This window comes from Labrus mixtus, chromosome 22 (genome assembly GCF_963584025.1).
Source record: "Labrus mixtus chromosome 22, fLabMix1.1, whole genome shotgun sequence".
NCBI lineage: Eukaryota > Metazoa > Chordata > Actinopteri > Labriformes > Labridae > Labrus > Labrus mixtus.
Window position 1 is genome coordinate 16,520,804 of NC_083633.1, and position 23,995 is coordinate 16,544,798.

Genomic DNA, 23,995 nt, shown 5'->3' on the forward strand with positions numbered 1-23,995 from the left:
GCGGTGTTCAATGGAATCAATCTAAAATAGACAAAGACAATAAATATGGACACAGTATGTTATGTTATTGATTTATTTACATTTTTTATCAAAAAAGAAAGCAATAATTTCATCACAACTAACTAGTTAATGCTGACAGCCCTAGTTTAGATAGATAGGTGGATATATATATTGCTTTCTTTGCCTTATTCTCTTCTATTTTGTTGCCTTCCCTTTATAGATCCAAGCTGTCAATCAATTGGATTGTGGGTGTGTCTTTCCTCAAACTCTAAGTGATCGTTTTAATTTAAACTTATTTATACTGTCATTCTATTTGTATTGTCTTAGTCTTTAAAAACATATACTCTGTAAGGTTTATGGCCCTCATAGGTCAGCATACTTTTTCATGGTAATATGGGAAATGGTGTTTTAAACAATAATCACTTCAGCTTTAAATATGTTTTGTTTAACTTGATTCATAGATATTTCCTTGTGTGAAACTGACTTTGTATTTTGTGAGTTATAAAATTGTATTGATGTTAATTTCACCAACATCAGTTTTGTAGTGAAACTCCACAAAGTAATTAATTAAGGCTTCAATTTCACTCACAGGAGCTTCAGGGTTTTTTTTTTGGTTTTTTTTTGCAGGAATGTTCGTGATAAATCGGCTGTGTCAGTGAGGCTTGTGTTGCACCAAACAGTCAGCACATAAAGTTAAAGCATGAGGCCGTTTAGAAGAAATAAGGTTTTCAGACGTGAGGGAGATGCACATAAAGGATCACCCCCTGCCCTTCACTTAACTCTGTCTCTGACCCCTGAGAACAACAGAAAAGCAAACTCAGAGTGTTCCCAAGAGACCAGCAGTGCGCGCACGGATCACTGCGCCGGACTGTGCGTAAAAAGTAAAAAAAAAAAAAAAAAAAAAACCCACGCTAATACAACCATGTGCTGCGTAAATCTATCTCCAGCCTTGATAATCTATCTGTTGATAGCAGGTTTTCTCATCGTCCACGTCAAACAGCCTTTGATCTTCTCAGCAGCTACATGCGCGATGTCTTCTTCAGCTGTGCCTAATCCAAACTCGGACTGCAATTCAGAGGCAGCAGGTCCCCGCACGCTGTTTTCTTAGGTGCGCGCTGTTCCCAGAGTCGGGGGGGCTCGCCAAACGCTTTGACACATTGTGAGAAATATCCGCATTGTAGCCTTGTAAGCTGTCAACAACACAATTACCTAAACTGCTCCGGGTTGCTCGTTAAAAAGTCTGATTTCAGTCTGACAATGTGTGTCTTCTGAAGCATTTCAAATTCACTCCAGTGCAGTGTAAAATGTCCCCATGTGTAATTATGGGGAAAAGTCTTGTAATGAAACAGACTGAGGCAAAATGACACTTCATAAAAGCCCCAACATCTCAATATGGATTGAGTTACACTGTAAAAATTTTACATTTCAAACCGCTTTATTTTAATATGCTAATCAGGCTTTTGCACTGTTACCTACTTTGTTCTCCTCTTTAATGAAAGCCTTTTAAATCTGAGACCTGAAAAGACAGCATATTTATTTAAATTAAAAAAAAACATGTATTACTTTGAATAATAATTGTATCGTTTGATTTTCTCTGTTAAGAAGCCAAATGTTTGTTTCAAGTCCCAAAAAAATCCTTATATTTTGATTTTCACTGTAAAAAAAAAAATGCAAAAATCTTTTAATTCTGTGCTTCATTTGTACTCTCATCCTGTAAGAAAAATAGGGAGGGGGGGTCAAAATGGAGGTGGGATTTCTGCACTGCAAAAAACTTTTAATTTCCCTTTGCTTTACCCAATCAAGTCCTCTACTTGTGTGAAAACTACTGCACCATTATGCCCATCTGTTGTGAGGCAGAATCTCTGTACAAAATGAAAAAAGTGGCACTTAACAAAAAGTCTAAAACATCTAAATATGATTTAACTTTAACTTTAAGACTTTGTTGGAAAAGGATGAAATGAAAGTCAGTCTGTGTTGTCTGCACTGTAAACACCTTTGCCTTCCTCCTAGCTTGAAGCCCCTGAAGTATACTTCCCTTGAATAGAAACTCCTGCACCATAATGACCATCTGTTCTCTGCTGGATTGAAGTACTTGTCTTGTGTCAATAACTTTTAATGGTCAAAATTTGGCCCTCCGAGGCAGAGTGGTGCAGGGAATTGTGCAGCGGTGTCAATTGTGTAATGAGTGTTTTAATGAGCTCTGGCAAACAGGGATCCTCTCATTTGCAGCACCTTCAGTGATGATCTCGGGGTGTTTAGAGGGGGCTTACCATTGTAATGCGAAATTCACAGGGTTTGAAATGTTACACCTTCCTTTGCAGCTGGGCTGCATCTGCAACGCTGCTGTCTGCAGCGGAAAAAATTGGCCCACATATTCCTACAAGTGGTGGCCCTACTTTTCTGCACAGTTTGACCAAACAAAACACGCTCTCTTTGATATTTATGTCCTCATATTTGAGTGTCACTTTCACGTCCAGCTTTGACACGACGCCTGGAGGTCAGTCAGAGATAAATCAAGTGGAAAGAAGAACTTGTGTCGACTTTTTAACAAAAAAAGGGTAATGTGATGGGTAAACCTACAAATGTTCCCCCACACTCATGAAACATTCCCAAACATCGTATTCATCATGGCCTTGCAGGAGGAAGGTTTTTGGAAGGCGAGATGGGAGGTGATGAGTAGGAAAACACCAGTAAGTGCAGATGTGGGAAACTCTGCAGGGTACTGGGGGGTGAGATGGGGCAGGGAGGGAGCTGGGCTAACCCCAGCCTGCCTTCTGGCTGGGCCAATGGGCCATGGTAATTAGAGCTGGCCAATGTGGGCCCTGGGCTCTGGCCTGGGGGCATATAAGGGGCCCCCGGGGCAACAGACCCCTCATATCACTCAGAGGTCTCCTCTTAACACACTCCTTTCTTCCTCTGCGTCCATCTCTGTCTCCATTCTAACCCCAACAAGCAATGGATGTCTTCTCACCATCCCAGGTCTACTATGACCGAGCATGCGCTTCGTCGCCGGACAGCCTGGAGTTCGGCCACGGCGGGGAGCTCACCGGCTCCGAGGAGGACGAGCATGTCAGGGTTCCCGGAGCGCCCCACCAGCCAGGACACTGCCTCCAATGGGCCTGCAAAGCCTGCAAGCGCAAGTCCAACTTTACGGACCGCAGGCGAGCCGCGACGATGCGGGAGCGCAGGCGGCTGAAGAAGGTGAACCACGCGTTTGAGGCTTTGAGGCGCTGCACCTCGGCCAACCCGAGCCAACGGCTGCCCAAGGTTGAGATCCTCCGCAACGCCATCCAATACATCGAGAGCCTGCAGGATCTGCTAAGAGAGCAGGTGGAGAACTACTACGGCCTACCCGGAGAGAGCAGCTCCGAGCCGGGGAGCCCACTGTCCAACTGCTCGGACGGCATGGTAAGATCCACATCTAAATTTCATAATTTAAACATCGGGGTTTACAGAATCGTAAGGGTCCCTGCAGAGAAAGAACCACAACCGCATGCAAGACAGGACTTTACCTTGTAGAAACTTCACCTTTTGATCTCTAGAATCTTTCAATTCAGCCTCAAACAGCTCTACATTTCTCATTATATCTTTTCATAACAGAAACAGGATTTCTTATTTGATTTTCTTTTTTCAATCAAATAAGCTTGCCTAGCCTTGCAACCTCAATTACCCTGCTTTGCCATGCATGTCATACGCTCCTGTAATTCTTTAATGCAAACATCTATTCTGCAGTCTTACATGCATCTCTGCCCTCTGCGCGTATCGCTTCTTATTACCAGTCAGGATGAATTAGTTGCTTTTGAGAACAGTCTGAAGGTGACAGCGTATCCACTGAAACAATAGAAACTTATCATTCTAGATGCAGTAATGGCTTTCCCACCACCGGATATTTTATAGCCCCCCTAATAAACCAAACTAAATCCACCTTGCCGAAGTCTGGCAGGGAAAACCGGGGTGCGTTTCTGCATTCCATCCTGCCTGCATGTTCTGCACCGCTGCCAGGATTTTCTGCAGATTTACTCAGAGAAAGTGTCATCTTGCACAAACTGGTGTTGCTTCCACTGATACAATCGATTGGCCACGCTCGGAGCGGAGCGGGCAGGGGAAGGGGAGCGCGCGCACACACACACACACACACACACACACACACACACACACACACACACACACACACACTGCCACTTTAGCTTTAAGGTGCATGTGAAATAAAGAAGGCCCCATAACTTTGGAATTCAGGATTTATTAGTCTGTGGAGACAAACATGAAGGGCACTGGGTTGTTTTTGTCTTTTTTTTTTTAATGCTCCTACCTTTCCCTTAGTTTTTGTCTTTCTTTTCCAAAAACATAAAAGTTAATGTCTTTTCGCAGGGTTTTTTTTTTCAGTGCTGTTTCGCAGGAATTCAAGGTTAAATTTAATTTTTCTTTTCCTTGCAGACAGACAGCAACAGTCCGTTGTGGCAACAGCTGAATGCAAACTACAGCAACACTTATTCATATGCAAAGAATGGTAAGACCTTTTTCCAGCAAAAAAACAGCTTGATATGAATATGACTGCATACATGCATACATTGCACTCTAAAAAGTTGGATGGTAGATATTTAAATTGTCTTATTTCACCTGCTATTATACCAGCATTCTAGCATATTAAAACTGAATAAAAACCCATAAAATATAAAGTTGCATTCTTTCGTAAACTTTTGTCTTATTTTATGATACTTTTCTATCACTGCATTTTGAATCCAGACTGATCCCGTCTTTTTCTTCATTTTTCAGACAGTTTGGGCGATAAGTCGGTCGGAGCCTCCAGTCTGCAGTGCCTCTCCAGCATCGTTGACCGTCTGTCCTCGGTGGGGTCCAGCTGCGGCCCGGCGGCTATGCGAGACATGGCGTCCACCTACTCCCCCGGCAGCTCTGACTCGCAGCCGTGCACACCGGAGAGCCCCGGATCAAGGCCGGTTTATCAAGTCCTGTGAGGGACTATTTGTTGTTGGATATATTGCCACCAAACAGCAGCTGCATATGCAACAAGAAGAGATAAGGGATCCTCTTTGTGAGGACAAGCAGCTTTTATTCTGTACATGAGATTGTAAATATGTAATGTAAATTCCCATTTATTCTATACATGCTATTATAACCCAATGAGACATATTTAATTCTGACAGTTAATGTAATGTTGTATTATTCCAACATGAAATGGTATTTATGCTGATTAATTTCCTACTTTTCATGTTGTTGTGAACAATAAATATTTTACTGTTTTGTATAAAAGTTTGAGAGTTTTCTATTTTTGTATTTGGGTGATCTTCATCTTTGTTTTCTTCTGTTTCCTTAAGATATCTTTTGAATCTTATAATCAGCCAGGACATACGTTAACATTAAAAAAAAATAAAAAAAATAAATGCAAACACAAATTCAGATTTTTCCATCTTCAACGAAGAAAGCTAAAATAGTGAAAATTAAAAAAGAGACAAAATGTACTCAAATGCTCTTTCATGACTTCTCTCCAATCACAAGTCACAACAAATATAACCAAAAAACAGACGTTCCCAACTGTTTTAGCATTTAAAAAAATATTTTTGAAGAAATTAAAGACAAATAGTAACTCAATCTATTTGTCCAAGCAGTTGTCATTATTACACTGTAAAAACGATTAGTCATGCTAACTTCAAATTCATTGTCAGTGGAACTAGAAGTTATTGTAAATGTTGTGATAACTCAATATTTTGTGTTCATGTCATCTCAATTTATGTTAACTTTTCCAACCTATATAGTTCGGAACCTACAGCCTATCAATCCATCAAACAATCAAAAAATCAATCTTTATTTGTATAGCGCCAATTCATAAGAAATCTCGAGACTTTTCACAAAAAGCAGGTCAAAGACCAAACGTTAATCCATCATGAGCACAGCACTAAGCAACATTTAGCAAAGTTACAGTGGCAACTATGTATATAGAGCAGTGGTTACTACTGTCGGCTCACAGCTAGAGGGTCCCTGGCTAACTTTAGGAAGGAAACACTGTGTGGAGAAACAAAGCAAGTTAAATCAAGATTACAAGTTATTTTTTGTTTCGTTTTGAATTAACACAAATTAATCTTAACTTATTTTCTCAATTTCATGCTACTTAAAATTATAAGGCAGCCCAGAATCTAACTTTTCTATCTAAAGTTCAGCTACATTTTTTACAGTGTGTAACGTGAAATTTATCATTGTTTGGAGTGTAAGTAACTTTTAGGAAAATGCATCATCTGCTCTAAATAGAACAGCTATGTTAATCATTAAAGTGAGTGTACGTTTGCATGATAATGAGTCTTTAAGAAGAAGGTTTCATCACAATTAAAGGTTGAGTTATTTATTATGTGACAAAAGTGTCTCACAGGGGGGGCGGTACAGGAGAGTCCAGACTGTCTGCGGCTAACAAGGTGTGGAGCTCACATTTAGAAACCTTATAGAGGTCAGCTGATACCATTAATCATCTCACTCTGCTGTAATCACTCATGTAGTCTGCTGCATATGAGTCATTAGAGCAGAGGGAACGAGGATTTCATCCGTCTTTAATGCCGCTTTCTTCTTCATCATATCCAATAAATTAAGTAAAACCCAACACAAACAACTAAATTCCTCTATAACAGCGAATACAAATGCAGAGTAACTTGCATTTTGTCCCACTTTGATCACATCTGAGGGTCTCTGTTCTTTGACGGTATGCAGCGTGTTTAAGGGCTGGCTGAGAGGTGTGTACCTGTTTGTTCTCCCCTTCCAAATGTGAGTCATCATTAACACCTTAGATTACACCATCAACACCAGAGTGCAGAACAAATGGCCTCTAATATGTGCTCTGTGACGGAGAGGGGGGGGGGGGAGGGGGGGTTTCACGTGTGATACACTGCAGTGTGTCTTTGATCAAGCTTCAAGTAAGTGAGCAAATCTCTGAGAGGCCGTACTTTATTAAAATCACAAAAAAACTGAAAAACTGCTCTTCTTCATGGTCATTGTTCTCACCTTGACTTGTTCTTCTTTTTACTTTTATGTGCAAAAACTTTGTTTAATTGCAACTACCAGAAATTCTTTCCCTGCACCTCTCCTTTATGAATCCTTTTCATGGTGTCTTAATATTTCATACGTTTCCTCTGGGCTTCAGCATTACGGCCTTATTATTCCTTGCAAAACTGATAAAAGCAATTTCACTGTTGCTATTCCTGGAGAGCAATGATGGGAGAGGTAATCAGACTTTTCATTTCACAGCTTTCATTTCTTGCAAAATGTTTCACAAAACTGAAGAAGAGTCTATTTTATTCTATATGTAAGGAGTAAAGTAACATTTATCTCTACAATGTGTTGCAGTAGATGTCAAATATAACACAAAATAAAAATACAGTAGTGTTTGAGTAAATGTACGCAGATTTTTCTTCGGTGGAAAAGTAAAAAAAAATTGTAATTAAGTTAAGTTTTGTATGTAACAGCATGAAACATTCTTTATTCCGGTTATAATACATATTTTATTTTTGCATTGTTCATCTTTGCACCACCCCTGTTTTATTTCACATCTGGAGAGAAGCTTAAAATGCATGAGTTCTGTTTGTAGGTAAATCCTTGCAGCTCCTCAGTGGTTGGGACTCTCATTGTGAAACATTGTGAGCATACCAGCAGCGGCTTGTGTTCCACTAAACTTAACTCCACTCTCTGACCACTCTCTGAATGTCACTGATGTCATTTCTTTTCATGGCTGCACTTCTGGTTTGTGATTCATGAATGGCTCACTCACTGAGCCTGGAGCGTCAACACAGGAAACTACAAGTTCACATCAAGGTCGTTAAAGCTTCTCATCAAATGAGGCAAAATCAAAGACCTACATGGAGAGATGTTTTTAAACTTAAATATTCCAAAAATGTTTGATTCCAATTTGACTCTTGAAAGAATGGACATAATTGATAAATTAACTCAGATGCAGGATGACTCAAAGGCAGCCATTGCTGCAGTACTCACTGTGACCACAAGGGGGAAGTGTTTCTTGTATTTCCCTCACTCTCACTTGTCATATTTTATTTATCCTCTGTTTGTGTTTTTTAATGATCAATATAAATGAGCAGGTGTAAACCCAGAGGAGCTATTTACTCTCTTTAAGAAATAACCCCATCACGGTGTCTCTTGAATACATTTCCTCACATTTCAGTGGAATCCTGATCTTGTAATGAAGGTTTAACTGAGGTCTTTGGAGAGTTGAATCGGCCCTCCAGCAAAACCTGTCATGTTGAACAGTTTTCTTACCAAGGAGCTGCAAAGAAGGAAATTAAAACGATGCAATGCCTGAACTGTTAGTCAGTCTTATTATCTTTCGAGCTTTTCCGACTCTTGTATGGTTTGTGATAAAGTTAAGTTTATACATCATTATTAAAACTGTAACGGTTAATTGCCCAGTTAAGGATCCATACATGAAGAGTATGAGGGTTGATTAGTAAATGGACAATATTCTCAGTTGAATATACAAGTGATCCTTTGGAGCACTTTATTTGCAGTATGGTTACTATATAACACCCTGAAAGGTGTTGCATTATACTGCTAATTAAGAGCTATAAAGACAGGTGAAGGATTTGTCACCTGTCACCTGCACTGTGACTTTTGTCACTTCAGGTTTTGGTTATTCCTCTGTAGAAGATCACAGCAGACTCTGTGTACAACATGGTAAAGGAACACCGCTGCTTAGTGTTCACACTGTCATTGTTTAAGGTTAATACCTTCCACTCACAAGAGTCTCTTTTGTTAGTTTCAGTGTCTGCTCTTTGTATTGAGCTAACAAAAGGCCATTGACTTTCTGTTCCAGGTCTTAAAACCCGGATGAGCCTTTAGAGAGACATTTCACTACATCAGGTTTAATCGCTTCACCTTCAGAGGCGGCTCTCAGATCAATTAAGACACAATCACTGACAAGCTGTTCTTCATTTGGACCAATCCTACATGCTACAATATTTCAGCCAACAATGGAGACTGACTATGGGTACTTACTAGCCAGTCTAACGGATAGTTTTATAGTCTACAATTAAAAATGTACACATTACGAGAAGTTAATGGAAGATTCTTGTAATTTTAAGACAGCATACCTCCTTTTTTACGAACATACCTTAAGCTAGTGTTTCCTGCCACCTTAGCAAGCTGTATACTGTTATATACCTACTCATTGCTATATTTACAGGCTATGCTGTATACCTGTATACCTACCCATAGCTAGCTGTATACCTGTACTTACCCATAGCTAGCTGTTTACTTGTATACCTACCCATAGCTAGCTATACCTACTAATTACTAGCTGTATTCTGTATACCTACCCATAGCTAGCTGTATACCTGTACCTACCCATAGGTAGCTGTATACCTGTACCTACCCATAGCTAGCTGTTTACTTGTATACCTACCCATAGCTAGCTATACCTACTAATTGCTAGCTGTATTCTGTATACCTACCCATAGCTAGCGGTATACCTGTACCTACCCATAGCTAGCTGTTTACCTGTACCTACCCATAGCTAGCTGTTTACTTGTATACCTACCCATAGCTAGCTATACCTACTAATTACTAGCTGTATTCTGTATACCTACCCATAGCTAGCTGTTTACCTGTACTTACCCATAGCTAGCTGTATACCAGTACACCTACCCATAGCTACTTGTAGTTAGCTTTAAATCTGCCCACATGTTGTTACCCATATCCTTTACCTATCCTACTTACATATACTATATAGCTAACTTTACAGCCTTACAGCCTACTTATAGTTTGTTACATTTTTAAGCAGTTTGTTATTGTTAGTAGTCTGACAAGTTACTTAGATATATGAATGGATGAAAGACAACTTCAACTCCTGTTCTCTATTTATAAATAGCTGATTAAGGAATGATGCTAAAGACTTGAATAGGCTAACTGGCAGACATTAACTAGTGGGTTCAGAGATTGAATTTCCACCGATGCGTCCTTCGTCGTTTGTTCTCAGCGTGAACTGTTTTCCTGCATGCAACCAAAGAGCTCTCAAATGACTTGAAGAACAAAGCTATCAAATCCTTCATTCATAGGCAGACTTCTGTTTACAGACACCATGAAAATGATGCTGTAAAGGCATTTGTGGGATGGCAAGAAAGGGTCGACAAAGCATTCACTGTACACAAGCACATAGATTTATTTATACAAATATAGTATGTATAACAATTGCATATCAACAGTTTGTCTTTTTTTTTTCAATCTTTACGGTAAGTACAGGACCATCAGCTTCAAAAATGTCAATTAAGAAAGAGTACCTGTGATTTGAAGATACAAAAAGGGATCTGCTTAGTTGGGATGTTCTGCTTGTAAAGTGTAGCAAGGGACAAAAAAATTCTATAACCTGAGCACCGAGGCAACCCAAAACCATGCTACCTCAGTGCTGACCGGTCATTGAGGATATTTCTCAGCTCAGCATGTGTTATGCATGTAAAAGAATTTTGCTCAGCTGGTCTTGTGCAATTAGATGTATTATAGATGAGGATAAAACTTTTTTTTTTTTTTTAAACCAATGTATCCATGAAGCAATCCAAAGAAACAATCTGCAACTCATGAAAATATAAATCGATGACGTCATGACAGTGTTTTCATTCTTGACATGCAGCGAGCGCCTGGAAGGTCTCTCTTTTAGCAAACAGGAAGTGGTGTGTTTTATGTTTTTTGAAATTTCTGGAATCAACATAAGCAGAAACAGCATGAGGGGTAAAGCCTGCATGGTTGAGTCCCCACGCGAGGACAAAAAAAAAAAAAAAAAAAAAAAAAAACTACAGAAAACACAAGAAGAAAGATCAACACAGGAGTGATCTCGAGGAAGTGCAGTGCAAACAAAACGAAACAAAACAACAAGCATTTAGCACCAAAAGACGGAGGCGTTCGAGAATAAACACAGACCAGGCGGATGACCACTTTAAATCTGCTTATGTGCTGGTAAAGAAAAGTTGAAAAAGCAGAGATCTCGTACGGGTACAGAGGAAAAATGATTGTCCAAACAGAAACGCGAAGGAATAGAGCTAGCTGTGGTTCATGAATAGAATCTGAGTAACAATAAAAATAATACATAATATTAAAAAGGAGCAATAAACTTTATGTTAAACTCTGATGCTATAAACTTTTAAATAGATCAATCTGGAATATAAACAAATCTGGTATATTTGGATTAAAGTCAGTTCAAAACTTGACATTCAGCTCGTTAAATCTCTCGGTGACATATATTTTCTAAATAAATCTCAGTAGGGGTTAGCTTAAAAAGTCTGTGAATAATCGCAGTTATTGCACATTAATCGTTGGTGCCACCTGTAAATCAATAATCTCTTTAAATGGCACAGCAGATTCCATTTGGACTCAGCAGGAGCTGACCTTACAGTACATAAGACCCAGTTTTGCTCGACAGTGTTTTACATCTGGATGCCATAAACTCTGTGTATGTATGCGATCGTGGACTGAATGAGTGAAATGTCAAAAACGGAACAAGGTGTGTTATTGCTAAACCTACAAAATACAAAATCTCTCCTGCTACAATATAGAAGGTAAAAAAGAGTTCACGTTTATCCAAAACAGGACAGATTTACACACACAAAGAAAAGAAAGGAATAGTCATTCATACGGAGACACAAGCACCAGTTGAGGAATCAATAGAAACACCACTGTACAAATGATATCTATGGCAGAAATGGCGATTAGAAAATGGACCTGTGAACGAAACAACTAACACAAAAAAAAAAAGAGTTTCAGTAAGAGTCACAATCAGGAGTACAACTTATAAAAGGGAAGTTAAAACGGACGACCTTCAGTGCTTAACTCCCTCGTTCTTGTTCTTCAAAGCACCGGTTTCATGACGGCTCTCTGTGGGGTTTTTTTTTTGCTCAGTAATCGGTGGTACACTGGAAGGGACAGAGAGTGAGTCAAAGAGTCTTCTACTTGTTGGTTTCTTTCCTCCACGACGGGAGAAGAGAGATTCCTTTTTTTGGGATCCTCGACGCACACGGATGGTCTTTGAGATCCACCTTGTCTCTCTCTTCTTCACTTCTTCTTCTTTTGGAACATCCTGCGGATCACACAAATAGAGACAAATACTGAGAGCAATGCCTTAGAGCGAGCTGACAGTTCAGACAGAGAGAGATAGATTATTTTTGTTGCCAGGGGTACTGTCTTAAGCTGGTGGTACTTTTCTTGCCGTTTGAATTTAACCCTGCTTTTATTTTGAAATAAAGTAAGGACCTTCTGGTAGATCGAAGGTTAAGACAAGAACTTAACTACTGAACGTTTTTGGGATGCATATGCTCGGTTGTCAGTGTTTCACTCCTCCTCATAGTCTGACATAACCAGCTGAATGGAACAGACAGTTCGCAGCAACAACGATTGGTGCGCATGTTTTGTGCTTCATTTGGTGGGAGGAGCTTAGCAGAGTTATGTGAGGTACAGAAGCAGCAAAACGTTCATGCTGCTAACTGCCGCAGATTTATAAACATTACAAAGAGATTGTCCAATGCCTGAAGGGGGATCTCCTTGCACCAATCACAAACCTGCCCTCACCTCTCTCTAGTTTATGGGATTGAATATGAAGGTTATGGAAATGGTAAATTCCTCAAACTGCACACTTCAAAATCCTTTTCATCCTTGTTGAAGACCGGCTTTTAATACAAGTTAAGCTTGACATTTTGACACTTTATTATGCACTTTAGTCACCTGTCATTGATTTAAATGTGTGAGAAATAAACTTCAATTTTTTTTTTTCCAACAGGAAGAATTCAAACTCATTTATTTTATTAACTGTATGTCTACCACTTCCTGTAACTTTACTTCCTGGTTTAGGCCTTCTGACCTTCCCCTTAGAAGGTAAGCATTTCTAAAATTTTGATGCTTTTGCTTTATGTGGGACTTTTAAGTTATTCTAACAAGTGTAAATGTATCAATATGTGTAAGTTGAATGTGTATTTTTCTGTGTAAACCTGCTGATTAGGAGAAATGTTTGTAACATGTGAGTGAGGGCTGCTGTGTTAGCTAGCTTGGTGTATCTGATCGGTCTTCTCATTGTGAGACAGTACAGAGAGGATTTAAACTGTTAAGGCTGCAAATACTGGGAGGTACTATAGATGCAATCTTACTATAAATGACTGAAAGACAAACTTAACACAACACAGCTCTGCGTCACACCAGGATACACCGGCTCTTAATAAGTGGGTCAAACGTTCACTCAGTAAGCGAGTGAACTTTTGATTGTGTGTCACGTAAAAAAATGATCAAATCACAACCAAATACTCGCAGCATTTTATGAAACGCTCTGACATGTTGTGCTGTGAAAATACCTCAAAAAGAACAGAAATTACTTTTTAAAAACAACACACGGACTCTCAAAGGAGACAGACATTTCTAGTATCCATGCCGAAAAAACAAACCTGTGATAAACTTCATAAAAAACAAGATACACAGTGCTGCAAGATACACAATTTCCGGTATAGCACATTAACTCTCAGAGGAGGTACAGTATTTCTTACATATATTTATGCTGCACAGTCACAGCGCTGAGATTTTCCACACCGAAAACATTTTCCAGCTTGTAAGACATGAAAGATTAATGGAAGTGAAACCAAAAATTGTGTTGACTTTCAGCTTACATTGGATTAAAAAAGTTGTAGTAAGTTGTTTTTTATTGTTAAAATAGCTTCATGTAATATGAATAGATGACAAACTTATTATAAACTACGACAATACCTCTTAGAAAATGTCCAAAGGAGGTATTTTAAATGAATGATGCCGTTATGTGGATAATGTTCGACTCCTTTTTGACCCGGGGAGTTGTGCTGTTTTGGCTCTTGTGTTTGTGTGTGGCAGACAGAGACAGACGGGGGAGGACACAGAGGGATGAATCCCAGGCAAACCGGTGGCTTATGTTTCATTCCTGTCTGCTTGTGCGTGACACTTCGGTCGGTGGCTCTCTTGGCCGTCGAGGCAAAAATCTCTGCGGTCAGCGGGCCCCCGCCGTCGCTAAAACACGATCCCTGCTCAGTTCCCCCCTGTCTGCGGCTCCACCACAACACACTGTTACAAGCTCCTAAATACCTCCCCGAGCCGCTCCGTGCCAAGTGCAAGACAAGAGAGACGCTTGGGGGATTTAGCTTCAAACAGGCAGTGCCACATGAGATCTTTGGACACATGCCCGCCTCGTATACGTCAGAGACATGCTTCAAATAACTCGAGAAGTCTGGGTAGAATCGACTGCGGCGCGATATGATTCAGCTTGTCTGATTAGTGTCTGAAAAGTTCTGTTGTTTCTACACAGGGAAGGTTTCCATTTGTGCAAAAGGAAGGGCACGGCTCTGTGCTAAATTTGGATCCTAAAGATATTGTCTTAAGCAGAGAGGTATGAAGACCCTCGAGCACGCAGCAGCATCGCAGGCTGTAGCTACTTACTTACATACCTGCGGAGCGTGAGCCTCAGATATAATCGGTTTAAGCTTGAATAATTTACAGGCCGTACCGCGGAAGCAGAAGCAGAAGGAAACCAACCGCTAAGTCTGCAAATTGTACCACTGAGGTATATGTGGCTTCATGCTAGGATGTGAATACTGCTTGCCTGCACACAAGCACATTTCCAAGGGGTTCTATTGCAGAAAAGATATCGCAAAGAAGGTTTAGCCTGCTTACACTTAACCTTTCTTTATCTCTATTCCATCAGTTATGTGCCCGAGTTTTGTGGTTTTTAACTGGGGGCAGGGTGTGAAAACAGGTGGTTGAGTTACTGGCTTTCCATTCATTTAATCGTCCTCTTCTTCGGTGGTGTTTTACCTTGTGCTCCTTGGCGTCCGCCCCGCCCGCCCGCCCGCCCTCCCTCACCCTTAAAGCAATGAAGCGCCTCACCTACGACATGTGGTTCTGCTGAGAGGACAGGTTCTGCTGCTGCTGCTGCTGCATGAGGAGCTGCTGCTGCTGGCGCCGCCGGGCCGTGCGGAGCTTCTCGAAGCGGGCCTCCATCTCCTCCAGCACTTTGGGCGTGTAGCGGACCACCAGCTTCACGCTGTCCTTGGCCGCCTTCAGGAGCTCCACCGCTTTCTCGTGGTGCTCGCCTTCTACACTCTGCAGGGGTGTTTTTTTTTTTTTTTATGCCAACGGATAGAGAGAGAGAAAGAAAGAGTTGCATTTTAAAGGAAGCTGATCTGAATATATCGGTAAAAATAGTAACTCCTCCATTTTTAATATCCAGTGTATCCAAGTTTTAAATGAGCAGCTGGAGAAATGATTTCACTCCTTTCTCGAGACATTTGGAGGCCCTCTGATCTCAATCGCTCTCCTGATTGTTGAGTCATAAATCGAAACTACAAATCAAGCTGAGAACCGTTTTTGTGGAAAGCTGTGGAAATATTTCAATTCAGAGAGCAGGCATAAATATTGCAAACGTTCAAGAAGCTTATTTACACTCCCTCCCTCCAATGAATCGAGCCCCTTCCCCCCCAAACAGCAGTCTTCCTCACTCTCTCTCCTCCCAATATTTCCTGTTTCTCTTCAGCTTCCGTATCCAATAAAGAAATATAAAATGATAATGTCAGTCTGGGTAGACCTACCACGCCGTTGACAGACAGGAGCTGATCCCCTCGCTTTAAGCCGCCGTGCCTCTCGGCCACACCTCCGGGGATGATGCGCGAGATGTAGATCGGTGAGTTCTGCTCCTTCCCGCCCATCACGTTGAAGCCCAGCCCTTCCTCCGTCTTGGGTAGCTCCACGACCCGTGGGTGGGAGTGACCTTCGCTGGCTGCGAAGGCTGCAACTGTAGCCTGAAGGTAAAAGACGAGATTGGGAATTGATTAACACAAAAAAAAAAAAAAAAATCTCCTTTACATCAAAACTGAAAAAAACAACAAAAAAAACAACATGATGGCACTCGCCATATCGGAAATGCTTTCTCAACCAGCAGCGTCTCAGTCTGTAGGGACTTGGGTTGGCCACCAGAGGGCCAGTTTTGGAAACTGGACAGTTCACTGGAGAGGTCACAAATCACTTCCTGGTTTCTGCTGAGGTGCACGTGAGTAAGGTTCAGAACTAACGTTTCCTCATGCATTCCCCTCCCTCACAAAGTTTAGTTTTTTGTTCTGACAATCAACAGAGATAAATGTCTTATTGTTAGATTTTTTTTTACTTTAAGGGAGTTAACTAAAAATGTTTACGAATCTGGTGCCGAAGGTGGACATCAATTACAAAGAGTTTGGATTTAGTCACGGCTGGAGGATTAGGACTCCACATGAGAAACTCTCCGGCTCTCCGAGCACAAGGATTAACACATCCAAGTTCACAGTGGAGGAGCAGCCAGACAACTTTCAACCCTCAGTAACTCCAGCAGCTGGTTGATGTTGCCTGCTGTCTGTGGGGTTTCTTTGAAGCGCAAGCCAAGCTCCTTGCGCCCTGCACCATGAGAACAAAGCACCGAGGAGCTTGTTAGCCGAGCCTGGGATAGCTAATGGCAGACGAACAGAGAGTGAGGCAACCCGGGGCCCACTGATTCACAGATGCGTTGCCACAGGTGCCCTCCTGTCAGGTCTGCATCATCTATAATGTGTGAGGTAGATCAGGAGAAGGAGAGGTGGGGGGGGGGGGAGGTTCTGTCAGAAGCTTTTGCGGATGTACATCCAAATTCCCCAGCAGCACGCAAGTAGCTTGGCACCTTGAGGTCTTTGACGCTCCCTCCAGGCAGCATCCGCATCTCTGCTCTCTTTCACATATTCATCTTCATATCCACATTTATTCCTGCTCAAACAGTTTCTCTCATTCTCTCTCCTCTCCCGCTGCCTGTTCTACTCTGGTTATTGTGTTACTTCCTCACTCCCTTCTTCTATTTTCTTTCTCTGTCCCTTCTCCCGTTCTTCCTTACCCTCCTCTCTCTCTCTGTCTCTCTCCCCTCCTCCCTCTCCCGTCCCATTGTGAAATTAAAAGGCAGCTCCTCAGCATGCACGCCGGCACCTCCCGGGCCTCACGGCACATCGACCTTCACAACTTTATCTTGCTTCCCGCGAACAAAGAAAGAATCTGGCAGATGGCCGGGCCACACTGGAGGCATTTTAAATGAAAATCCTGCTATAGGATACTGATTCTGTAACCACAACTTTATGCATCTGAAGTCGCTCGATCATCAGCTCCCATTATTTTCTCTACAGCGCATAGTTTCCATTAAAAGCACTAATGAGGGCCTTGAGCCAGGAATTAGTAGCTAGATTGATTTAATTAACGTAGCGATCAGAGTTATTGCGTTGTGCAGGTGAAACTCAAATCAAAACTGTCAGGAGATTTTCCCTATCACTACTAATACACCCGAGAGGCACAGGAACAGAAGCATATTTCACACATTTCATCAGTATTGCCACAGCAGCTTATAGACTTCTTTTCCAATACCATTGCAAAAGTATGCATCTTTTTATTTTCCTTTAAGACTACATGATACTGATTGGATGCAATCGGCTCTGTGGCCTAGTTTAGCCGTGATCTCTAGAGAGAGTTGGAAAAGTTATTAAAACAGCCACTGCTCCTACTAGTTTTGGAGTGTCCCCTCAGTTAAGCCAGCTCAGGCCATTAGCTGTGTGTTTAATTGCACTGGGGATATGCAACTTTAATTCATATTTGGAAGCGGTAACTTCTTAAAAGTTTTGGGCAAAGAGAGAGAAAAAAGGAAAAAAAAGCAGGAAGAAGTTTTAAAGCTGCTTAAATCATGTCTTCATGGTTGCTTCAGGCTTAGAAAAAAAAGGACAGACACTTCTTTTTTATACCCTCCAGCTGAACTGTCACAGTTTCTTTGTAGAGAGAAATTACTCTGCTCTAGTCAAAAGATGATACGTTTTTTTATTATTATCAGACGATGGTGCCCATTTGACAAATGACAGGATATTCCAAATGCAGCACTGAAAGAAATGACAGCTGCTTTTGACAGCAAATTTACTTAGTTTGGACATCCTTTTCATATACAGGGAATCGTTTCACACAGACGTAGAGCCACTTGTTTGATTTTCTCAAAAGGAGGAAATAAAAATATGGACTATGCGTCAATATTTTGTGTTTTCAAGTATGGAGGCTCCAGGCAATTAGCTTAATGAAGCTTGGCTTGAAACAACAGGGAAGTATCTTACCTGGCTCGGTGGGAAATTAAAAATGTGACTCAAACAATGGACACGTACAAACAGAAAGGTTTTGAATCAAGAGTAAAGTGTTCGCTAACAGACAAATAAGCTAAAACCGACTAAAAAGAGACGTGGATTAATGAGTCAGCTTAAAAGGTGCTAGCATGCGCGGCCTTTTAGAAAGAGTGTCTTTTTAACTTTGGGCTAGCTAGCTGTTTCTCCCTGCTTCCAGTTGCCATTTAAGCTACGCTAATCTCCCCGTGGCTGTATAGCTACCTATGCACACAACCTTGCATTCTTCTCAAAATAAAAATCCTCCAACATAGTTTTTGAAATTATTTCTGTGTACATATTTATGAACTAAAACATAAACTTGTGAATTAGAGAGCGTTTGAAGCGATAGTTTACCTCTGGTGAGAGGCAAGCTAGCTGTTTGTCCAACTGTTGCCAGTAGCTGTACAGCAGGCGTATCATCTCCTAGCTACAATCTTTTCATCCAAATTAAGCTACCAAGCTTGCAACAAGAAAGTAAAAAAGGGCTTTTCTCGATATGTTGATATTTTCCGTGGACCTTGTGATCAATTTGAATTCACTGTCAGGCTGTAAACGCTAAGTGTTAGAGATGCTAACAAAAGCAGCTCTCTGCATTTGAAGTCTAGTACAATATCTCTTCACACTATGATGCTTTTCCTTCTGGGTATTTTTTTTTCATCATTTTCAATTCCTGTCCTCCACCTACTCCCTGTGATGTATCCCACTGAAGAGGAGTGGACCCAGCTGGACACTGAACCTCTGAAGGACGGAGAGATGCTCTCATCTCTTTTGTTCTACCCGCATCTCATCATCCTCATCCTCATCCTCCGCATGAAATCAGACAAGCCTGCCCTCTTTGTTTTCCTCCATGAAAGCCCGTGTCTCTAGCAGGCGATGTGCTGATTACGATTCCTTCTAAAGTGAGCAGGTCAAGCCCACCTCTTTTGTGTACCAAAATTAGATTATTCTATTCGAGCTGCACCTGAAAATGTGTCCTTTGTGGGTTTGTCTTCAACATGTGGTGTTTTCTAACCTGCCATCCACAAAAAAAAAGAGGAATGGAAGAAGCACAGAGAGGGCTTTTTCAATGATTGACATCTAATATAAAATAAATCAATGAAAAGATATGAGCTGTCATCCTAAAAAGCTCTGACATGAGCAATGAATCTTGGGTAAATATCAAAGCCTGCAAAGTGAAAATCGAGATTATTTATCTCGGTTTGAATGCATACTGAGGACTTTCAAAGGGAGCAAAATGAAGAAATCAATCTTATCCAGAGAATCTGTCACAGCAAAACAAATATGCTTCTATCATCATATTGTTTTACAGAAGTCATTTATCATCCAGGTTGTGTAACAGAATATAAAACGACATCAGTGTTGATACTAGCATACAAAATGTGTGTTTAATCTTCAGGCTGCTAATCGGATGATTCAGGGAGAACATTTTGTGCAAAACCAAAAGATTTGCTGCTCAAATGGAAAGACTGAAGACTGTTGAAGTAATGATAAGAGCTGAAACTGTAAGTGGACCCATTTTGAAGGAAAATAAATTACATTTTAAGCGCATTATGCAATTTGCAGACCGCTTTTCTCAAGGCAAAAGTGAACAAGTGGTTTGCGTTTGCTGTGGGGGAAAGAAGCCTCCTGGATTGTATGAATTTGGATTAGGGTTACCTATTCAGCTCATGGGTGTCTGTGTATTTATATGCACATTCTTGATGTTTACATGAATTAGACAGAGGGTGGTTGCAGATCGATCATAAGTCTAATTTATTTAGTTAATTTATAATCTAGCTTATCTAAGAGTGATGTCTCAGGAACATCCTTTGTAAACCAAAGGACAAACTTGAGTACATTTTAATACCCAGCTTTAAATCTAGGCGCAATTCCTGCCTCAACAGCTAATCTGAAGGAGCAACAATGAAACCGTGCTTACACACTACTATGGAATCCATTAGCACGTGATTTTGGAATTCATTGCCATGACTACAGAATTGGCACTCTAACGTGTTATAGCTTAATTACACTCATACACTCTTAATGAGGGCCATTAGCAGTGTAGACCAGACTTTGCTAATTCTGTTCAGCTGTGACCAGAGGAGAAGATGAGAACGGTATCTCTTTGTAATGTGATCAACAGATAGTTCATCACTCGTTAGTTTCAGTCATAAGAGTTTTTATTGCTAATAATGAGTGCTGTAGAGCTGAGATTCAGATCCCCAAAGAAGAAGTTCTTACCTTGGCTGTGGCCCTCGCCTGGTACTCTGGACAGCCATTCACTGTAATTGTTTCATGCATGTACTGGTACACCTGCGAGAAACGGAGAGAGACAGGTGTTATAATGATGATTCACATGTTTGGAAACCCGAAAACCCTGACTCAAACTGTTCATTTCCATAGTCAAATGACGGTGTTCAATTACAGGAATAAGAGGCCGAGTGATAGAAAACACCTGGAAACTCAGACCAAGAGGTTTTGTATATTTGGTAGAAATTGTACAACCATAAAGTGCTGCTCTTTTATCCATGTAAACAATATGAAGATCTCATTATTTTCGCCTACAAATGAAGCTTCACTGAAGCTTTGTCGCATCTGAAATCCCCTTTGAAATGTGACAAATCAGAAAAATGCGTAAGAAAGCTCTCAGACAAGATGAGAGAACATTTCACTTAGTGTATTGAAGAGGTTTTAGCGTGCAATAGTACCAGATTTGAATATTATATTTGTGTAAATATTAACATAATGAAACCTAATAGTGCTCTTTGTGTGTGCAGCACCATATATTTCTTTGAAAATAAAAATAGCCTCAGCTTAGGAAATGGAAGCTGGTGCTGACTTTGTATACAACAGACAATGTCTTTAGGACAGGAGGTTATACGTTGCTGCTGGGAGTCGGAAGTTGGTGCCAAGAAATTGATTTCTGTATGCCCAGTTACAGTAGTTGGGTGAAAAACAAGCTTCCCTGCCTATTTGCTGATTCAGTCAGAATCCATGCAGACAGCTGACCTTTCTGTGTCTTTAAAAGACATCTTACAATTGAGCTTGTTCAAAGGGTAAAAGAGAGAATAAGATAGAGGTGGTGCAGAGGTTTTTTTGGGGGCTAGTGTACATTTCAAAGGTTTAGGATGGCTAAGAAGGGCAAACTGGCTACAATGGTGCAAAGATTAGAATTAGGAGATTAGGCCCCTGTGACAAAAAAGTTAAAAAGATTGCACAAAAACACAAAACTTTCTAACATTATACATGTGTTTTGGTGAAACTGGATCACATTTGATGGAGAAATGTTTTCTGATAATAAGTAGATAACTTCTCTAAAGTACATCAGACCTATAGCTGACTCTCGTTGGGTTGGCCAACGCTCTTGCTTTAACGATTGCCTCCATGACACGTTTCACCAAAAATTCACCAACACCTAGTGCTCCCCCTACAGGCCTGGAGACTTTTGTTTCAATGAAAATGCAGCTTTTTCTCTGTAGCATATTTTTTTTGTTGTTGATGTATTTACTGTATGATTCAATAAATAACGTTTTTTAAAGGTATACATTTGGGCTTTTTACGCTTTTATTTTAGAAATATGGCAGTGGACAGAGTCAGAAAATCAGGGAGAGAGAGAGAGAGTGGGTAATGACATGCGGCAACTGCCCCTTTATACATAAAATTTGTATTATTTTCAGCACATTTCAGTTTTTTCTGGATCATTTGTATGTGCTTTGTATCTGAATTTGCATCCCAGTTGGATCCCAATGGACATCTTTTGGGCTGCTGGAGGCATGGTCTTGGCCACCATTGCCTTTTTTGTTGGGGAACATTTGAATGTAGCTAATTAACTTCATCTCAATTGAGGCAGTGTGTATACTTCAACATTAGGATTTTGAAAACCAGTTTGACCATGATAGGAGGAAGGAGAAGAGTAAACAAATAACAGATGTGTGGGATGATTGAAACATTCTCAGAGGAGGTATTTTTTCCAAGCACTAACACATTTATTTGTATTAATGTGACGCGAAAAGCCTTGAAGTTTTTAAAGCAGAACAAGCAATCACATTTTAATCAGCGTAATGATATACTCTGTCTTTCCTTTGTGCAAACTGAACTCAGCACTATCGTCTGTGACATATCAGATGCCGTGGCTCTGAAATGAATTTTAATCATCTGTTTACGCTCTCTAGATGATGTCTCTAATCAAAGCATGGCAGCTTGCCTGGAAGCGAACACGTCTGGTATCTTTGACGTACCACAGAACGACATAACAAAGGCTCCCCTCCCCGGCTTCTATCAAAAATGATCAAAAGGATGTATACTTATAGGGTACAGTCCCGGAGATATTTGTATGTAGGGATCTCAGAGAACTGGTGAAAAATATATCCATGAGATTCTGTCGCCTTGTTTGCTCCTGAATCTAAAAAAAAAGCCAGAAACAGAGTGGTTTGTGAGAGTGCAGCTTCTCATTTCAAACTGCAGCATGGATTCATATCGCTGATGCATTGGGAGAAAAGAAGCCTGCAATCCAAACACACATTCACAACTCCCAAATGACAGCTTTCCTGAGGACTTCTTTCCACCTTTGCACTTTCCCGAGGCTGAGCAGAGCTTTATAAACGACTTGAAAGGTTTTGCTTGTCACTGCCTGCCCCCCCCCCCCCCCCCCCCCCCCCCCCCCCACTTTTACTTTTTCTGTACTCTACCCCAACTCCTAATTACACTCATTTATTCTACCTGCAACTGTCGCTTATTCCCAACAATTCTCAAACAAGAACTCTGTATAATTACCTGCTTTGTCTAACTGTTAAAGTAATGGCTTTTAAGCTTTCAAACATCTGTCTCTGTCACGTAAATGTTTGGTAATGGCCCCCTTTCTAACGGCGCTGCACATACAGAGCTGCATTTTTTGATATCTTGTAATGGTGAGTTGACAAAGAGTGTTCTTAGTTCACTCCCAGGTTGCTTCGTTGATGGATTTTAAAACTTATTTTGCCGTTGAAGGCGTAATTGAGCACAGGGGGAGCAGCCTATCAAACTTGCATAATACATTTTTGCACTCTTTCCTCATTAATAAGATGGAATTTTTGATTTTTTATTCCTTTTTTCTGCACCCTGACAGTGCCATAGCATATTTGAATATATAACAGGAAACTAGGTTGTGACTCTTGTTAAAGTTCAGTGAGCTCACATGGTGTAAAGTGTTTGCCTGATATTCAAAGTTTGAGCAGAGAAGTTTGAAACTTCAGGGTGGGTGGTTTTAATACAACCACAGAGCTTGGTTATTATAATTTTTTTTGCCCTAGTTAGCTCCACTGAACAGGGTGAAAACACAACTTTGAGATATAATCCTTTCGTTAAGTAGAACATTTTAGAAAACATTCTGTAACTGGCAGCTGGTATAAGAATTAGGATTCATCACGTCTTTTATGACTAGCTTAGCGTCTGTTTGTTTGGCACTGGACAGAGAGCGGTGATTGAGTTTTGAGCATTTTGTCTTTTGTCTCTGGAAACAACACCTACAAGAGCAGAAGTAAAAATAGAACACTTGTAGACCGTCCAAAAGAAGGAAACAACAAGCTAACTGATGCTAAATGCTATGTAAATAACAACTTTACATAAATTAACCACTAAGGGCAAGCTCTTCCACATACATATAGTTGTTTGACTATTTTATTTAACAGCTTTAAAATCACTTAAATTAATTATGGACTTCTTTATTTAGAAATATGTATTTTGTTGTTGTAAGAATGCATTAGTAAGTGATGCATCCTCTGAAATAGGCTAGGCACATGATCCACATACTTAACCTGAATGCAGTGCCCAAATAACAGAACTAGACAGGAACATTAAACAGA

The 23,995-nt window shown here is 40.6% G+C and overlaps 2 protein-coding genes across 3 annotated transcripts in view; one reads left to right on the plus strand and one right to left on the minus strand.

Annotated features, from left to right (window-relative positions):
* Nucleotides 1-2,857: 2,857 nt before the first annotated feature.
* Nucleotides 2,858-5,253, plus strand: myf5 (myogenic factor 5). Its single transcript, XM_061030211.1, has 3 exons — nucleotides 2,858-3,408; nucleotides 4,435-4,507; nucleotides 4,774-5,253. The coding sequence occupies exons 1-3, from the start codon at nucleotides 2,956-2,958 to the stop codon at nucleotides 4,971-4,973; spliced, it is 726 nt and encodes a 241-aa protein (XP_060886194.1). The 5' UTR covers nucleotides 2,858-2,955; the 3' UTR covers nucleotides 4,974-5,253.
* A 4,887-nt stretch (nucleotides 5,254-10,140) lies between these two features.
* Nucleotides 10,141-23,995, minus strand: part of lin7a (lin-7 homolog A (C. elegans)) — a 32,935-nt gene continuing 19,080 nt past the window's right edge. Inside the window, exons 3-6 of one of the 2 annotated variants that reach the window (XM_061029522.1) lie at nucleotides 20,397-20,468; nucleotides 15,585-15,794; nucleotides 14,888-15,099; nucleotides 10,141-12,070 (exon numbers count right to left, since the gene is read on the minus strand). In XM_061029522.1, coding sequence (XP_060885505.1) covers nucleotides 12,046-12,070; nucleotides 14,888-15,099; nucleotides 15,585-15,794; nucleotides 20,397-20,468 — 519 coding nt within the window. In that variant the 3' untranslated portion in view covers nucleotides 10,141-12,045. Of the gene's footprint in view, nucleotides 12,071-14,883; nucleotides 15,100-15,584; nucleotides 15,795-20,396; nucleotides 20,469-23,995 lie in introns of both variants that reach the window. The other variant, XM_061029523.1, reaches the window with a different exon arrangement.